The sequence below is a fragment of the Perna viridis genome, chromosome 12 (assembly GCF_037379345.1).
Source record: "Perna viridis isolate PV_CMFRI_1.1 ecotype Kerala chromosome 12, ASM3737934v1, whole genome shotgun sequence".
NCBI classification, from domain to species: domain Eukaryota; kingdom Metazoa; phylum Mollusca; class Bivalvia; order Mytilida; family Mytilidae; genus Perna; species Perna viridis.
The window spans coordinates 4,669,746-4,689,861 of NC_142456.1; the positions used below are offsets into that span (position 1 = coordinate 4,669,746).

At 33.2% G+C, this 20,116-nt stretch overlaps 1 protein-coding gene across 8 annotated transcripts in view; it reads right to left on the reverse strand.

Moving 5' to 3' along the window:
* LOC148600938 (uncharacterized) overlaps positions 1-20,116 on the reverse strand; it is a 101,090-nt gene that overhangs the window by 42,314 nt on the left and 38,660 nt on the right. For all 8 annotated transcript variants that reach the window (XM_088556451.1, XM_088556453.1, XM_088556448.1 and 5 more), the window contains exons 3-4: positions 18,337-18,443; positions 7,624-7,728 (exon numbers count right to left, since the gene is read on the reverse strand). In XM_088556451.1, the coding sequence (XP_088412577.1) occupies positions 7,624-7,728; positions 18,337-18,443 (212 nt within the window). The remainder of the gene's footprint in view (positions 1-7,623; positions 7,729-18,336; positions 18,444-20,116) is intronic.

The window sequence follows — 20,116 nt, forward strand, 5'->3', positions numbered from 1 at the left end:
TATGTACCTGAGCTCACAGTCGTCATGGTTAATGCGAAATTAGCTTACACCTTGGATTGAAAGTATCAAAATAAAACCATATCGAAATGTTACCAATCAGTATTTTATAAATATAGTAAAAAAATTGTGAAGATTTGTTTATGTTTAAAGTGCCATTGTTTATGTCAGACATCCGTACATTGTTTATGTCCGACATCCGTACATTGTTTATGACCGACATCCGTTCATTGTTTATGACCGACATCCGTTCATTGTATATGACCGACATCCGTTCATTGTTTATGTCCGACATCCGTACATTGTTTATGTCCGACATCCGTACATTGTTTATGTCCGACATCCGTTCATTGTATATGACCGACATCCGTTCATTGTTTATGTCCGACATCCGTACATTGTTTATGTCCGACATCCGTACATTGTTTATGACCGACATCCGTACATTGTTTATGACCGACATCCGTACATTGTTTATGACCGACATCCGTACATTACAAAATCTTACATTTTTAATACTCTACATTTTGTATCTGAAGTGTAATCTAAAGTCTATGACGGTCTCCCAGAATAAGGAAACAACGTCTCGCTATAACGTGTTACAAAGCAATGAAAACATAACTTTATCTATGTGGATAATCGTCAAAACACAAATTAAACTTTTTAAAATAATACTTTTGTTTTCGATTTCAAGGAAAACGAGAAAAATCGGTGAACATGTTTAAGGAGTTGATTGATGTTTAAGATGGCAAATGTAAAATTTTTCCAAGTCAGAATAGATCAGACTGAGACAGTGATAGATAAGGAAGCCGTGTAGTGCTATTATCCAGATACTGCGTTAAATAACTCAAAAGATATCAGCGATGACATAATGAGGAAAGAAGAAAGAAAACAAAATCACAACTTGGGTACAATTCATTGCGAGACTTGTGCATGTAAGAGAGGGGTACAAATGCGCGCGTAATTGAATGAACATGTTATTTTCGTTGCATATTTTTTTACGATACATGTGATTTTCGTTACATACATGTATATCGTTACATGTGATCTTTGTTACATGTAACCGTCGTTATATGTCAATCTTCGTTACATGAAATATTCATTACACGTACTCTTTGCTACATATGTGATTTCCTTCTTCGTTACATATGTACATCTGTAATCTCCGTTACATGTGATCGTCGTTACATATGTATTTGTTAGTATAAATTTTGCTTGGCTCCCATACATGCATGTACAGTCTGTAGGTATAAATTCTGCAAGGCTACCATGACTTGTACACATTTTCATGACCAGTTATGTATGCGACCTTATATAAGCTAATCTTTACACAAAAAAAAGATCGATGCAACCATAAACTCTTTAGACGCAAAGACAAAATACATTTTTTCCAAATCCCAAGACTGATTGTAAAATTCTTTGTTGGCGGGAATAACAGTACAGTCTTTTTCAAACATTGTATTCAGTGAAAAATATATTTCTATTCTTGTAAGAATCGTAAAAATCAAGACCACATTGAAGTGAAACAGACAATACATGTTAAAGGTTTCAACTACCATCCAGGTACTAAATTATAAACTTAAAACAGAAACGATATCAGTGATGACATAATGTAGATACAAGGAAGAAATTCCCGTTTTATCATAACATCGACTGAATTATCATGACACCGGCCAAGTTTCGTGTTCTGATGCGTTGGCATGTGCTACTACCTGCTAAAAATATATCTTACAAGGAGTTTATGGAGTGACTTTTTCTTTCTGTAGGCGTCTTTCCATGTCTGATGCCATTTGTTATAAGTTATTGAGTAGTCATACAAAAGACCATTGTGCAGAGCAAAACTGTACGTTTTATTTTACCACACGCAAAGCGGGGGGTATATAGTGAACATGCTGTCCGTCCGGTTCTAATCCTCGAATGAAATTTCATGATACTTTCACAGTTTCTGCATCACATGATGTCAATACGCACCTTTTATTTTGCTTTGCATTTGAATGACTTACGGAGTTTCTATTTATATTGTGAGGGAAAGGAGCGAGATGGGGTATAACCAAATGAGCTTTTTAAATTACTCACGTTTTTTCTAGTTCTAGTTGTAATTATTTTTTTTTATTTATGATTTTACTTTTATCAACTCATTTTCTTGACACATGTACGTTTGCTCAACCAACAATTCAGTGGATATTGTCCGTCGGTTCGTTTGCATGTACATGTATGTCGTTAGTTTTGAACATCATATACATACAAGAACATAACGTTGATAACGTAACGTAGAAAATTTTAAGTATGCTATAAAATCACCATTTACGCTTTACGAACCGCGATGCGCTTTTGTTCAAAGTTGTATCATAAAAACAACCCTTACACATGTAACTTAATTACCAATTCAACCAATCGTCATCAGTTAGATAATGCGGACCAAAAGACGTTATTATGACGTCACAGTACCAGATCAAATTAATGCTACTTGTCATGTATGTTATGTACATATATCAGGGTATACTTAAAAATATAATTCTATCTTTAACCTGATTCTTACAAGATTCTTAACTAAAAAGATGCAACAAATCAAAACTAATTGGTACACGTACATACTGAATATTAATTAATTTTGATATATTTATTATTATCTTGTGGATGCAAAACCATATAGTCGGAGACTGAAAACGTGGGCTTTTCGAACTTGACACGTATATACATTGTATTATATCGACCTCTATTGCAGAGGTTTTTTTTCATCCACATTTAAGGTTTATTTGGGTACATATACATTTAAATTCGTTACTAAATATTTTCTGTCAAATTGCGGGACTGTAAGTCGAAACAAAATGAAATGGTATTTTTCACCTTGTGGGGCAATGCAAATTGACGCCACGTTAAGGTATCATATTTATTCATCCTCATAATTCTCTCTAACCCGACTACTTTTTGATATAAAAACAATATCCATGCAGATAATCTGAAAGGCACTCTGTTAATGTCTTGTTTGCGCCTGGTACGTGTATTATATAAATCTCCTGACATTAATACTACAACAAAAATCATAGTTTATTATTATTGTGAGGGTCTATTAATTTCGCCACATGGTTTTTCAGGTGTGGCGACCGCCTTGCTTTTGGTTGCATTTAAAATCCAAATTTTGACCAAGGTTTTTCTTTCGGCACGTCTCGCTTCCACAATATAATACGGTTATGTATTACGCGTACAATGTAAGTTCAATGATCGCGAATAGAACTGTAATGTATAACGTTTTCTGCCTTCAATGGGGTAGGTGGCATAGAGATTTATTACTCGTCCATCACTGTTCATGTCCTTAATTATCTATATTTTGAGATGTACTGGACTTGGCAACACTTGTAAATTTTCCCTTTGTTTCTATACAAAGGATAATCAATGGAACCAAGGTTATAGCGGTAATCAAAAGAATGCATCCAGGGACAAAGACCAGGCACGGAAAACAGACATACACAACAAAGAACATAAAGTAACTAAAATCATACATAAAAAGTAACAAAAGCAAATGAGCAACTCGGACTCCACTAAAAACTAGAAACATGGACCAGGTGCACCGGTAGGGTAAGCGTCCTCTGCTTTTCTAGAAACACCCACCGAGTTGCTCATAAAAAGTCAAGTCCGGGATAGACAACCGAGGAAAGGAAAACTATGACCCGTTGAATAAATCCGTTTTCATGGTGCAGAATGATACACCATAACGATCCATGATGACGACCATAAAACTTCTGTAGTGATTACTTCAATCTTGTAGCAACATAACTCTGTTGAAGAAGCCTATTTGTTAGAGTTCTAGTGCGATACAAAATGTCTGCTTCGTTTCGTCAGGCTCTGGCATAACGTATGAGTTGTGATATGAACACTCCATAAGCAGGTGCTGAAGGGATGTTGCCACAGATGAAAGAAAAGTTGACAATTTTGAATGAAAAGTCATCACGTTTGTCGTAAAGTTTGGTCAATAGTTTTCCTTTACCATCGATTTCTGAGTGTAGGTCAAGATATGATGCTGACTTCACAGTGTCTGTAGTATCCTTTATCTCAAGTTCTTGGGTAGATGCGATGTATCAAATCCCCGAAATTAGGATTGTTTAAGGATAATACGTCATCTATATAGCGGAAACTGAGATTGAAGGATCTAGCCAAACGATATTCTTTCTTTTGGTTCAGATCAGCTATAAAGTCAGCCTCATAAGAGTGAAGGAATAGGTCAGCAAGTAAAGGGGCACAATTTGTTCCCATTGGAATGCCGACCGTTTGTTGAAAAACACGTCCACCACACTGGACACGTATGTTGTCGATTAAAAATTCCAGCATTTTGTAAACTTCTTCCTCTGTATATTTGGAAGATGATTTGTAATTATTTCTTACAAAGTATGAGGAATCTCTACCAAGAATTATATATTTGTATCTAGTTGTACCATTTTTTTTTAAGAAACAACGATGTATAATGTTTTTAAGTAGGGATTTTAACTGAGTTTGTGGAATAGAAGTATACAGTGTTGAAAAATTATAGGTTTTAATGCTATTATATTCAGATAATAGTCTTGAACTGATTGTCTCGAAAAGATCTTTCGAATTTTTCAGGATCCACATTGAATTAATATCACTACGGGGGTAACAAGTGTTGTGGTAGGACTGCAGACCCTCTTTGACAGTTGTGAGTATAGAAGTTAAAAGTTTTGAAAGAGGTTTGGTGGTACATTTTGCAGATCCAGCTATGAAACGTTGTTGGTATGGATTCTTGTGGAGTTTGGGAATCACAAATTATTTGAAAGTTATTTATAGATCAATTTGTTTTTTTTTAAATAAGTATGAGAAATATCTAAAATTTTGTAATTTGTTTAAAAAAAAAAGATTTTATGACTAAAATTAAGTGTGCGTTGGCACTTTAATTACCGAGACAATAAATGACGTCACAAGTTTACACTATTTCAAACTGAATTATTGACTGATTTATTTGTCGGACACTTCTGAAAATGATACTGCAGAAACTTGTCAAAAAAACAAGAGGTTTAATTTTAACATTATCCTTTTTCTTTTAAATGATTATTTTTTTTTCAAAATCAGTTGACAAGTATTGCATTAACCATTGCTTTCAAAAGTATGATTTTACATACTTTTTGCATGTCACCGTAAACATGAAGACAAAGGGAAAAAAAATTATTTATAAATGGTACACATTTTTGTATAATTATCATGTTCAATGTAATATCTTAGTAATTGAATTTTGAATCTCCATGGAAAGTGGGTTCACTACATTAACCCTTTCCACGTGTATTAAGATTTAATAATACGGCTGTATAATATATCAAATACGGCAAATAATAATAGATTCGTCACATACAAAATATAATTCCAGGGTGGACACAATTATATAAAATATAAATTCCCTTCAGTTGTATGACAATTATTTTCACCAATCCAGGATGGTCTTTGTCATAATTTTTATATTTATATATTTTTATAAATAAGTTTTACAACAAATACAATGTAATAGATATAAACCTGAAGTGTGTCTCTGTTAAATTGATTTGTATACTGTCATTTTTATAGATAGTTTTAATAAATCAAACAAAATATATGTATGACCTTCCAACAAAATCAGACATATGGATTTCAGTTGCGTTGTGTGTCCGACTATTTCCTGCCTTGCCTCTATTTTTTTCTGTGCTTTTTTGCTATTGAAATATTAGTAAGGTAACACCAAGAATTATCAATGTGTTTCATTTTTAGCTCTAATCGATGACTGCCACTCTTGCATTTCCCCTCTCAATTTTCGTGTCTGTCGTTCGATACCCTTTTGTTTCACGGAACGCTAATTTGAAGTATAATATTTGATATACATGTACCTAACGTCTGTGTACACGTATTTTCTCCAATAAATCTCTAAAGAGATAAAAAAAAACCGATACTGCATATACATGTACCTAGTATTAAACAACTAAAGTATTAAAACAATAGCGCGGGAATGATTTTTTTTTTTCAGAAAATGTACCACCACAGTGTAGCTGTCGTTCTTTCTATAATATTCCATTTTGATATATTAAGTCTTGCAAGGAAATTAAATGAAGAAATTTTATCATCTTTTTCATTTTCAGAAATTATTTCATTAGTAACAGTATTTAAGTAGCACTCCAGATAAGAATCATGCAAAATGTGATTCGTGGTTGGAAAGCCTGCATATTTATATTTTTGATATTTTATTTAAAATATCATATACGAAAAGTAACATGTGATTTTTCATGTAACCCTTGTTCATACCACATAAAAGTTATATGGAATGTACGGTAGAATTAAAAATTAAGGGAGACAACTCTGTAAAGTGACACCAAAATACAACAGAAACTATTGTATTTTCGGTATGAATTATCTCCTAAAGGCAGACCGATTGGATTGAATAATTAAACATTTCATTGTATAGACTTACATGTATAAAGCATATTATTAACCAAAATAAAAATATATAGCCTTTTTGGGGGATTTATCATATATTACAGAATTTGCATGATTCTTACAAAGACTGCTACTTAATATTTCCTTTAAATAAGGTTAAAATATGTTATCCAGAATCTAGAACTTTTTCAAAGACTTCTTTTATTTTTTTTTCATGACAAGAATATTACCCAGTACAAATATTTCAATAAATTAAGGTAAAGACTAACAACTGATTTCCTTTTCTATTAAGACTTTGATTTAGTGCGCACTAGTGGTCCTACATAATGTGTGGCCCATTCAAATGTCTGTCTTGTCATTTACAATATTAGTCGACTATAAAATAAAATATCTCGTCCTTTAATTTCTCTAATTACAGAAAAATGATATGACAACATAACAATACGAATGTCTGTATGATTTACGATTTAAATGCATATAAACAATGGCACAAACCAACAACTGTCATATTTTGAGGGTTTTTATATTAAAAACGTCAGGTTTGTCTAGTTTCAAGTCAAAAAGGTGCTTGTTCGTACATTGTTGTTTGATATTGTTAAATAATTGTGGTAGTTAGCTTTTTGATCCGTGTTGTGATTAATCTGAGAAGATACAGGACCACGTATTATTCAGTATTAAAATGACATTGAGTTTAATCTCTGTCAAGTTCGCACTAAATGACAAAGGATTGTATAGCCACTTTTATGTTTCTTGAATTCAAAAATTAAGATCACCTACACATATACAAATAAGCCTGGAGCCTGAAAATGATGCATAGAAAAAAAGTGCCATATGTCCTCACGTGGATAAAGTCAGTAAGTCTAGTCATTGCATATTTACAACTGCAGACTACAAACAACACGAAGAGTTCAAAATCTGAAATTTTACATATTTGCGTTTAAGTTTCTTGCATTCTTGTCTGAAACCGATTTTTCTAGTTATAATTCGGCCTTCACAGAACCGATAAAATTTAACATCTAGAGGATAGTTTTACATCGTTCACAAGGTCTAAGATCTGCCAACGACAACATGTATACGAACATGAGTGCTACACGGAGCCCATCTGACGTAGTTTGACATTAAATTGAACACTCAAGCTGAGTCAGTATTTAAATACATTTGTAATCCTATGACATCTTCATATTCCGGATTCTTTTTCCTAAACATGCACCTAATACTCACCATGTTGACACCTAGCTCCTTCAAAGTTTGGCGGACATCTACATCGTTGTTCATAGCCTCCGTAACATGTTCCACCGTTATAGCATGAATTAGCTTGACATTGTCCTAAGAAAAAATACAGAAATTTTCGTTACGTTCCTTTGTCTTCAATAACCCATATACTTATATTCAAGTGCAAGCCAAAGTGTCTGTAAATTAACGTTTTCAAGGTTGTTAGATATACAAACAAATTTACAAGTGTACTTCAAAACACAAAAGTTCTCAATCGTTTTGAAGAATCAAATTAATACAAAAGATATTAATGTATACATTCTATATCGAGACGTGCCTATGAACATTGTACATATACAAGTTGTGAAAAAAAAAAGATTCTCAAGCATCAAAACATAATGGAAAAACATGACTTTTCTTCTTCGATTCATTACTGAAATTGAAAAAAAAATGTTAGTAACAGTCTGAATTTTTTTGTACATGTATATTCGTAGGCATGTGAAATAGTACAACCTCTCCGGAATAAGCATGGATTTGGGTTTTACGTGCATCCGTAACTACGTAATTATGACGATGACATACGAGACCACGGAATAGAACCAGTCATGTGACTGACATTAAAATGTTACAAGGACAAGTTATAAGGGCTACTGCCTATACATTTATATTATGTATGTGTATATTAATAATATAGAACATAATGTTCACCGAAAGTGCACGCTTAATGCAGACACATTGTTTATTTTAGTTTTCCGTTCAATCGCTAACACTGTAGACTGATCACTATAGGTCAAGCGGGGTTGTCATTTAATCACAATCGCTGTCAACATTGTTTTTGTGGAAAGGTACTCTCTAAATCTTGCATTGAATGTAAAGCGTGCATGAGGTATTTACAAGGTTACATAAAGCACGATTTAAAAGAGGTCTTTAAAATAGGGGAGTGAATGAAAAGTTAAGTGAAGAAATTGACATGTATATAGAGTAGAGTCTAATATAATAAGCAACTTAAATTTATATATTGGTTATATTTAAAAAAGTACATTCCACATCTTATATAACTATAAGATAATAACTTTACATTGCAACAAAATGGAGAGCTGGGCCAATTTTTTTATTGTCTGTATACTGCATAATAAACAGAACTTCGTGTCACTTAATGAAGCCAGAATTTTCATGTTTTTTATTATGACATTAATACATTTTTTATAGGGGAAGGCATGAAATGATGTCAAAATTTTAAATAAAAATACACCTCTCAAATAAAAATCATAATCCTTTGAACTCTAATCCAATACACAGGTGTAATGGTGTTACCTGACAAAATCATCAATCAAAAGGTGTGTCAAAATTATAAACAGACATACAAACTGCATATCATGTATGCGGAATCGTTCTGCTTGGCCTACCGTGTTACTTAAGGTTTGTCACTCTTTTATTATCGTGCCAAAACTGATATGTTAGGTTAAAATGAGACACAACTTGATCTACTCGTAAATATTATGCTTATTAAGCTAATTTGAATTTTGATATATATTATATGTTACTAAATAATGTCATTTTAGCACTTTCATATAAATTTGTTGGTGTTTTTTGGTCATCACTTGCTCAGGTGACGTGACATTTATATACATGTATAGACAGGAAAAGTATAGGAAAGCTGAACTTTTTGCAGTATTACTCGAGAAGGTTGAACATTTGTAAAAATGATGATAAATTTTAGGCTTGATAATACGAGTTAATAACAATTGCTACTATCTACACATGTAGAAAGAAACGTACAAATTAAACCTAAGGGTGAAAAAAAAAACTAATATGAATATCTGGCTTTACAAATCACACACAATTCAAAAACTGCACTTACACATCTTACTAATGGTAGTTTTTAACGATATTGGTGTAAAAATATATATCTTAAAATACAGTGTGTATTTGCTTAATTTTGATTTCCTTCATTTGTCACTAATTATATCAACAATAGTAAACTCTTTTATGAACTAAATATTTTGCTGAATAGAAATAAAGAAAATGTCAAGTTATCCAACAAATCGTCATATTAAAGGGTCATTTTTAACATTTATGGGCATTTTTTAATTTTCGTAAACTTTCTTTCCTACCAAACTGCAGGGGCAATAAAAAGCTGACATGGCTGCCTAAAAACCTTTTTGTAGTTTTAAACATGACAACATTTGCACAAATGTCATAGAAAAAACGATGGTGTCACAAATACCCTATTACACTGCGAAAAAAAATCAGCCAAAGCAAATCTATGAGCTTCCAATCAATGGTGAGAAATTTCACACACCCGTCACATTCAACAGTCCCGTAAAACTATCATACCGGCTCAGCGTAACGAGTATAACACTTAAACACAAGACATTCAAACAAAATTCAAAATCACACGAGAGAAACAATAGCGACTAGTATAAATGTTCCTGACTTGGGACAGACTGAAAACTAGAGAATGACTGGTACAATAATTAAAACTTCGAAACAGTCTTACTACTTTAAATTATATTACAACTATGCACAGTCAGAAGTTACTACACACAAAAAAAACCCAATAGTGTACGTGTCCTTAAACTAAATGTCATTTACCACTATAGAATGTCATTATAACACTATCTAACCAAGTATTGTGTTGTATTTTCAATTGTAAGCATTGTTCAAATTAGATTTTCACATGATTTAAGCTGCAATTGTCTCTTGTATAATTAGAAAAAAGGCCATAAAGTCGTCGCGATTCTCTAGTACTGAACACAATTTAAGTGATATTTTGCAACGGAGAGGAATCTTCAGTGTTTCGAAGACGGTTAAACACCAATACAAAATCCATAATACGTAAGATATTAGGTATAATTATGTTTTCTTTGTAAAGGCATTAAGGAAACGTTCTCAAATTAATAACGGAGGATAGTTGCACCTAGTAAATCAAGAATAATAGCGGGCAGATCTCTGGGAATCAATTATCCTGACGTTCGTCATGATTCTTTTTCATAATTAAAGAACAAGCAAAATAATAAAACTGGAATAACTGACAGGCTTAGAGAGTCATTCCCCAGTTTAGAGAATCATTTCCCAGCCTATAATAATAAAATTGATACCCTCGTTTTGAGTGCCACTTATTCCATTTATTTAGAAAATGCGAGTTATATCATAGAAATTTTTTACTTAGTCTTTGATATTTATTTCGGTGTATTAGCTAAAATACCGATAATTGCAATGATTTCAGATTTGGTATAATATACATTGCACGTTGAAGCAGTGAGTATGTTTAAACAGAAACAGTTTTATTTTGAACAGTCAGAATGCACTGAGCATTCTCAAGCGAAGTTATTTCACGTGATTTTCACACCATATCATGCTAAATTTCACGTGAATTTCACACCATATCATGCTAAATTGAGCAAATAAATCTTGTGTAATTCATGTGTATCGGGCCTTCAATTGAGTTTTACTTTGACTTTCAATTAATTTCGTGTTAAAAGAATTTAACGTTAAAATCACATATTTATTCATTTGAAGTTACACGTGTATCTACATAGGAGTGACATACAAACACTGACTTACTATGATAACAAATTTTCAGAATAAGAAGCGCAGCATTATTATAACATGTTAAAAACATTTTAACGTATTTGTTGCAACGTACAGACAGACCTAACATCAAAGATAGCTTATACAGTTTCTGTTCGAACTGATGGAAGTGCTGAGCTGAGTCTCTTATTTCCCAGCCTCAGCCTCGTCCCTATGGAGGTTTTGGTCAAGTCAGTGCATTTTTGTTCTCTACGTCTTCAGTCACATATCAAACTACGCAAAGTCGTAATTTTCAATATGCTGCAGAATTTAATTTTATAAAATCTAAATTTTCCACCTATTTTAACAGATAAGGCACCTTTCCCAAATTGTTGAAAAGCCAACTTCGAGAGTCTGGGGTTACATCTCACAAAAGTTATTTACAAATGGTACATTTTTGTTATATGTAGATGTTAATTAGTCTAAAATGTTAATGTTGACCAGTTCCATAAAAAAGAGATGTGGTAGGATTGCCAATGAGACAGTCATCCACCAAAAGACAATTAAACTTCTATAGGTCACAACACGGCCTTCAATGATGGGCGAAACCCATACAATCAAGCAAGTTGTAAAAGGTTCCAAAATAAATGAAGTGAAACTATTTATAAAAGACGAAAATGAACCTATAAATGTTGAAAATTAAGAAATAATTCATGGAGTGGTAGGTTTGTACTCATTTTAACATGGGTATGCCATTTATATTCGATGATTTAACACTGTGCAACAGCGAGGTGTTAAATGAGAATATAAATGCCAAACCCATGTTCAGTGAGTACATATCTACCCCCGAAAGGAATTATTTCTTTTCTAATATGACAAATACGGTAATTTTTGTGAAACATTTCCCTAGGCGTAGCCAAAATAACGGCTGTTCCGTTTAACCTCCCCCGTATGGAAGTTGGATAAATTAAGAAATAAACCACATATCCAAGTAGTGAATTAGTATCACTATCAGTATTATTATAGTATTAGATAAACTCTTAGCCGTTAATTCATGGTGTAAACGTTTTTAAATGAGTGTTTTGTCTCGAAGCGACAGCGAAAAAAAAAGAGACAGTGCGCAGGTGCTAAAGATGGGGTTGTACCGACATATACTGTTTGACGATATGAAAACGTCATATTAGAACGAATAACAACGAACATAAACACAACGGTAACAACTGGATAACAGGTTCTTGGCTTGGAACATATACATAAAGTACGTGGCGGCGTTAAACATGGTGGTGAGCACTCAACCCTCCCCTAGCCTAGGGCAGTGGAAGGAAAATATAATAAGACGAATTTGATGTATAAAAATCTGTTTAATTCGGATTGAACTATTAAAAGATCGATAGAGAATACAAACACTTTAACAAATATGAGAGAAGACAACAAGCTGTATCTACCTCAAAAGATCATTAATTCTTACTTTGTTCTCCATGAAATCCAGACGTATTACTAGAATATCTAATTCCCCACCCCGGCCAAGAACCATTTGTTTGAATCTTGGTTCCCTTTATTATACTTAGAAACAGTTGTAGGTTAATCTCTTTATCTTTATTCATATTTGATGCAGTCACATGCACCACTATAATGTGTCTACCCTATAATTAGAGCTGACTGTTGCAGCACATGCATATTATTTACATCTCCGAATACAATAGCGTCTAGTACAGAATCTTTTAAATCATCTTGGACGGAACAAAGGGAATATTACGCATATACTTTCATGATATGTATGTATACAATGCGGACTGGCACCAAACTATCACTTTGCAGGGTTAAGTTAACACAAAATAGATAGAGTTTCACAATATTAATGATCATGACTTATTTCTTTTACACGATTCACACATATACCCAAGTCAAGTCGTCCAAATATTTTTGGTTAACCTATGAAATCAATAGCACATGATAATATTTCGTTTTTTTTGCTCGACAAAACTGTGTTTTGTAACAATTATTAAGGAAAAATGAATAAAAATTCAAGTATAATCTAACTTGCGAGAGCAAAATCATGCCGAAACCAAAGTGAACCTCCCAATCTTAGCCGAATCAATTTCACTATCACCGAAATACAGTACATGTGTAATATGTGCATATGTGGGATCAAGCTAGTTTAGAGTTGTTAGGCACGCATGCGCATGATTCATTTGGACAGGGAAAAGAGCAATAACTATTACTTATTTATAGGGACAAGAGACAGTTACAGGCTGAATATGACCTTATAATTTCACCGGACTTGACGGTCAGTCTGAGAGATGGACAGTTACAGGCTGAACATGATCTTATAATATCACCGGACTTGACGGTCAGTCTGAGAGATGGACAGTTACAGACTGAACATGATCTTATAATATCACCGGACTTGACGGTCAGTCTGAGAGATGGACAGTTACAGGCTGAACATGACCTTATAATGTCACAGACTTGACGGTCAGTCTGAGAGATGGACAGTTACAGGCTGAACATGACCTTATAATGTCACCGGACTTGACGGTCAGTCTGGGAGATGGACAGTTACAGGCTGAACATGACCTTATAATGTCACCGGACTTGACGGTCAGTCTGGGAGATGGACAGTTACAGGCTGAACATGACCTTATAATTTCACCGGACTTGACGATCAGTCTATTAATATTTTAAAAACTTTAAAATATAGCACTCTCCACAAATGCGTACATGACACACAAACTATTCCCCGACTGTCAATTGAATAACACTTATAATAATTATCAATTATATGAATTCATTATTGAATTATGATTTTTAAAATTATCTTCGTCCTAGATTTATGGGTTAGAGTACCCACTCTGAGTTTATCAGTCTTACATAATTGTTTAAGTATTTTTTTACTGTCATTTTAATAAGTATTGGCCACAAAAAAACATAATAATCCTAGACAGTTTGGTATCTTTAAACTGAAATTGTATAATAAATAATGAATTTGACATTAAACATAAAAACTCTGGTCTTCTCAGTTTACCGATCAAATTGGTATGATAATATAATGTCTAGAGTATGGCCAATTGAAAGCATGTAATAATTCATCTGGTCGAAGAGCACTGTGATATAAAATTAGTTTTGACAGATAAACTACAGTTTATGATAGTTCTTACATAAAAAATGTATTTTAAAGATTACAGAGTAATTTTGTAGATAAGTCACATGATCATGTACTGCAAGTTCAGCACTTTTGAAATAAAATTGTCATAATAAAAATAACTCGAAACCGTGACGTCAGAAATTTTTAACAATTGAAAGGTGGCTTAAATTATAGAAAACAAAAATTCCCAAAGTCAAATAAGTACTCGTAGAAGCGGCTTTAAATTCTAGTTTACAAAACTACAAGGACATTTTAATAGCGATAATGGATATGGTGTATAAGTCGAAGTTACAGGCGCGTAGCTGTCGTTCGGCAAAAAAGCTTTTGCCTGCACTTAATTTTGCCATTTATTTTTTTTGAGATAAAATACATCCAGGAGAGTCATAAATGATGCTCTAAAACGCTATCTCCGCGGAGCTTCGGGGGGGGGGGGGGGCTTCGCCTCCCTGGATCCCCTGCCGTAATTTTGCATACACTTCAATTTGGCCTCAGCTACGCGCCTGAGTTAAGTAAGAAATTTTTAGAAAAAATGAACTCACGTCGATATTTGTGAGTGTTGAGCAAATTGGTGGAATTGTGCAAAAGTTGTACAAACTACCGAAAACTGTAAAACGTAAAAGATTAATTTGAAGAAAATATATTTAATGATTTTTTTTAATTATGATATTTCCTTTTGAATCATTTAACTACAAAATTTGTATTGATTAGGAACTCAAACGACGGAGCGCTTGATTATATCAATGGCATTTAAGAACTAACCAAACTTCTCAAAACTACGTTAAACTGAGTGACATTTACTTGACACTATCAAGTAACTAAAGAAATTACGACTTCGACACAGAAATAATACATTAATAACTGAAGTAAATATTTGAACTCGTTAAAGATTGGACTTAATGGCAAAACAATAAGAAGAAAAAATCTCTAGCCGATGACTCATGCCACCAGGATACCATAATACAGGACTGGAATGTTTTGACATTTAAACTTATTCACAGCTGCAATCCATATTTAAAGAAGGTTTCAACAGCAAACCTGATTACTTATAAAATGTATTTTACATTCACCAACTGCAAAAAACATGTAAAAAGCTCGTTTATTATTCTACATGAGAAGAACAAACCGATATTAATTAGAAATACAGTATGACAAGGAACACCTGTGTTCTTTATATGTGTAGCTGATGATGCATCGCCTCTGTGGTCAGAGGATGGTATTGAAATTCAGAGAGACGATAACACATCCCTTGGGGGAAACAATAGCATCAGTTATTGCTTTGTTCTTAAAATAAGAAGAAATGTTTACATATACATGTTTGTCCATTAATTAGGACAGAACAACTTATTTTTGTTGTTTAATAAACATGTGTTGTCTTTATTAACGAAAACAAATATAGAGAGTACCATGAAAAAAATTAAAGTAAATCCCCTCGATTCGAATAAGTGGATAACGCAAGAAGTACATGTAAGAGGGGATGAAATGGAAATAGCTATAACGCAATATAACGCAAAGCCCTGTAATGGTTACCTCACGGGAAAGAGGACCAAGTGTAACATGGAGGAGAAAGAAAGAATAAAAGTTGACACATCTAGCTCGAACACAATACAGCAACTATCAAGGAACATAGTGAGATGGAGAGGAATTGATGTTGGCCTGTGTTCCACAAGGAAATGATTTAAGTTGGCCTGTTGTGTTCCACAAGGGAATGATTGAAGTTGGCCTATTGTGTTCCACAAGGGAATGATTGAAGTTGGCCTATTGTGTTCCACAAGGGAATGATTTAAGTTGGCCTGTGTTCCACAAGGGAATGATTTAAGTTGGCCTGTTGTGTTCCACAAGGGAATGATTTAAGTCGGCCTATTGTGTTCCACAAGGGAATGATTTAAGTTGGCCTGTGTTCCACAAGGGAATGATTTAAGTTGGCCTGTGTTCCAAAAGGGAATGATTTAAGTATATACATGTAGTTGCAGCTAAGAAAACAGTGTACATGTAAGTCATAAGCCAAATGTATGCATACATATCCAATGTAAGTGATTAACAAAATGTATGCATATCTATTGCATAAATAAAAAAAACATGAGTTGTTATTAACCCTTAATGTTGTAGAACTAATAATGTTTTCAATAACGAAAGCATCAGTGAAAGTCGTATTTAACAGATAAATAACACTTGAATTTTACTATTACAAATATACGAGCTATTTCCAATTTGAAGGGGGCACGCCGCGCCCTTGGAACCGCACCTGGTGCTCGCCTTCATGGAGTTTTTTTTTGTGTAGGCAAAAAACACTGTAACTTATGTAATTAATGATATCACTAATCAAAATGGTCCGTGACCGGATATGCCAAGATCACTAAAACATTTAGTAAGAAAAGAATCAATCATATCTGATATATGAAACATATCAATTTGGCAGATGGATCGCAAACCCTTTAACATACACACAGAACTAATAGCTGCAGATTCTAACATATTGAAATGAAACATTCTCATTAGAAATACAGATTCGAAAGTAACGAAACATAGCTTAAAAGACATTAAAATGTATCAGGAACGCTTTGAAGACTTTTGGAGTATTTGAAATTGATATGAATTAAATGCTGCACTACGATGGCATGGCGACGTGGTTATTCTTAGAGTTAGAAGCGTATTCATCTGATAGCTTTCAAATGTAATTAAACGATCTGGGTAATAACCAAAGCAAATGTCTCAGTTAAATTAGCTACAATTATGAAAATTACAGACTAATAACCAACAAAATACATTAAGTAAATATAAACGTACCATTTAATACGGTTAACATACGTTTTTATGCACCATCAGGACGAATGACTCGGGGATTTTGGCTAAATTACAAGATTTTATATCAAATTGCCTTGACATATAAGATTCTAAGTGAAAAACAACGAGGAGGTCCGAGGTTAAGAAAATAAAGTGTAAAACGGTAACTCAAACTAAAGAAAATGCCCGAGGCTAGTTTGATTCATGTCGTAAGAACTGAAGCAGTTATTTCCTGGAGGATATTGGGTGTAATATTCGCTCATACATCTGTCTTTTAATATAGGATTTTCGTTTTTACTCTCATTTTAATTAAATAAATCAAATGTCGACTTTCTCTCAATTCTCCGACGTGCCATCCACATCAAAGTTATTAAATGAAAGCCGGAAGACAGCTGGTATTATATTATAGTACTATAAATGGAAAGAAGAGGCCTTGAATTATCAAATGCACTTTAGCATAATACATTACTGTTTTCACCAAGTAATTCACTAACTATAGATGTACATGTAATATACCATAAATTCAAAGTAATACTAGCCTAAAGCATACGTACTTGTTAATCGGTTCTAAATTCGAGCTTCTTGTTGCTAAATAAGGCAGATTTACGTACGCTGCATCATTTGTCAATGAGCCATTATAATATTGAATGTCGTATTATTAAAGGAAACGATTGTGCCAACTTTTTTGACTTAATATGCTGATAGTACATGTATATCGGAAAGCATTATGTATTAATTCCAGACTCAGGAATGCAACATTAGAATCGAATTCTTCTTCGTTTTATAAATAAGTCCAAAGTTTTAACTTGATAGACGAAGATATATTTTACCAATTTGAAAGATGATTATTGAATTGTAGTTACTTTCACACGACCTTCGTATTTTTAATAAGATGTTTACAAAATCTGTGATTTTATGAAAATTCTGTCTGCTCCATCTATCCGTCCGTAGTAATTCAATAGTTTAAGAATGGTTCAGACCTACTTGTAAACTGTTGATAAGTTATACGGAGGTCACAATAAAGATTGTTCAAGAAGGAGCAATAATTATTTATGGAAGAATACACTTCCGTATTGAAAATATATGAAATATTTTTTAAATTCAACAACTATGCTTTTAATTTTAAAGCAAAGGTCTGTCTTTCAAATGCACACCCAGGTCATTTCTAGCCTGAAGGCACAGCTGAACTGTAAAATGAGCGATTGGTATTGCATACCGAACTAAGGTCATTTTTTTTTTAGCAAAGTAAAAATAAATGTATAAAATGTTATGTATATACTCACGAAATAAACATCCCAGTCCATTCACTTCCTGCCAACCATTACAACATTTGTACCGAGTCACATATTGAGGTTGATATCGTTGTCGTGTAGTCTTATAGTAATGAGTTCTGAAAAAGATATTTTAAAAAAGTAAAAATGACGTTCTGATTCATTTTCAGAATGGTCAAGGTAGTCTGGTACACCCTTAGGTAACACACTTCCTTTTAATCAATTATCCCATTGGATATACTGGTAATATGGGAATCTATGTTTCTATGCTCTGCACGTTCAAATCCTACGCTATAGATATTCATTTTATCGAGTGATTTTGTTACAAATTACAAAATTAATGGGCTACAACTTTAACCCCCCCCCCAAAAAAAAAGACAAATTAAAAACAATGTTGCCCTTAGTATCTCAATGAAGCTACCTGTATGTATTTTTGAAAAACCTAGAGAATTCGAAGGTTGCGCAATATATATGACCTGGTTTTAAAACCCAGGACTCTGACCCTGTTACACATCCTAATTTTCCTATTACATACATAGTTGTGTAATAACTCATACATATATTGTTTTTGTACGTAGTAATCGAACTCTTCTATAATAAGTAGTTTTATCAGTTCTTAAGAACAAGAAAAGAACACTTTGTCTATAATTAGTGAATCAATCCCGTTTTAGACAAATACAGACGCCTTGCTTTTCCGTTCTTCTCTAACCTTTAATTGGAGTTGAAGTTTATTTATTGACTGGCTCTAAAAGCTAACGTTTTAATGATAGAAAAGATTGAGATTAGCGAGAATTCTTATAAATAATAGATTTAGGAGTCAATTGGCCCTCATTCGTTTTCATGTTAACTTCATGGTCTTGATTTATCTAGATCTGATCTTGCTGACAATGATAGTGAAATTGGATACCTTCTTTTAACAGGGTTAACAGTACAGGAATGGTGTTGGTTCAGCTTTCAGTTTAATTTTACGTAACTCTCTGCTCCGTACTAACCTTAAGCTTTTTAAACATTTTTTTAACATTTGAAGTTTTTAAGCTCCAAAATATTATTCTTTCTTTAAATATATCAAATTTATATCAAAATATACACGTACACGTACTTCTTTAATTTACGATTAAACTTTAGTCAAGGCAATAGCTGAACAATAATACTTCAGAATAGCTCAGTGAATTAAAGAAAACAATTATATCAAGCGTTCAGAAACAACAGTCCTACATGTATATGAAGTAAAATCGCGTGCACTTAGTGAGACTCAAACAAACCAGTGTTGGATCCAGGGTGGGTGCAGGGGTTGGCACCCCCTTTTTATTGGAAAATTTTGTCATTTCATGTGTAATATTGACAAAAAATGGCAAAAAATGCCTTGGCACCCCTTATTCTGAGGTACCTCGGCACCCCGCCTTTTCAAAGTGTCTGGATTCGGCCGTGAACAAACTAACAAAGTAAGAACAAACGTTTATATGTATGACCTCAGATTATACATGTACATGTAGTATTACAATGCTGTGTGATAATGCAAGTAATCTTACAATATACATATATTTTCCCGCTGTGCTTTGCGGTAATACTTGTTGAACGCAAATTAAAAAAAAAACGCGAATATTTTCTTCCAAGAATGTCACTGTATATGCCATGAAACGCAAAATAAAAAAATCACGAATATTTTCGTCAAAGAGTATGAATGTATTCTGTAAATAAAGGCAACGAAGTTAAAGCTGCGAGAATGAATTACTTAGAAAATATCACCAAAAAAGAAAGGTGCAAAAATATCACGGCTTACAGAAAAATTGTC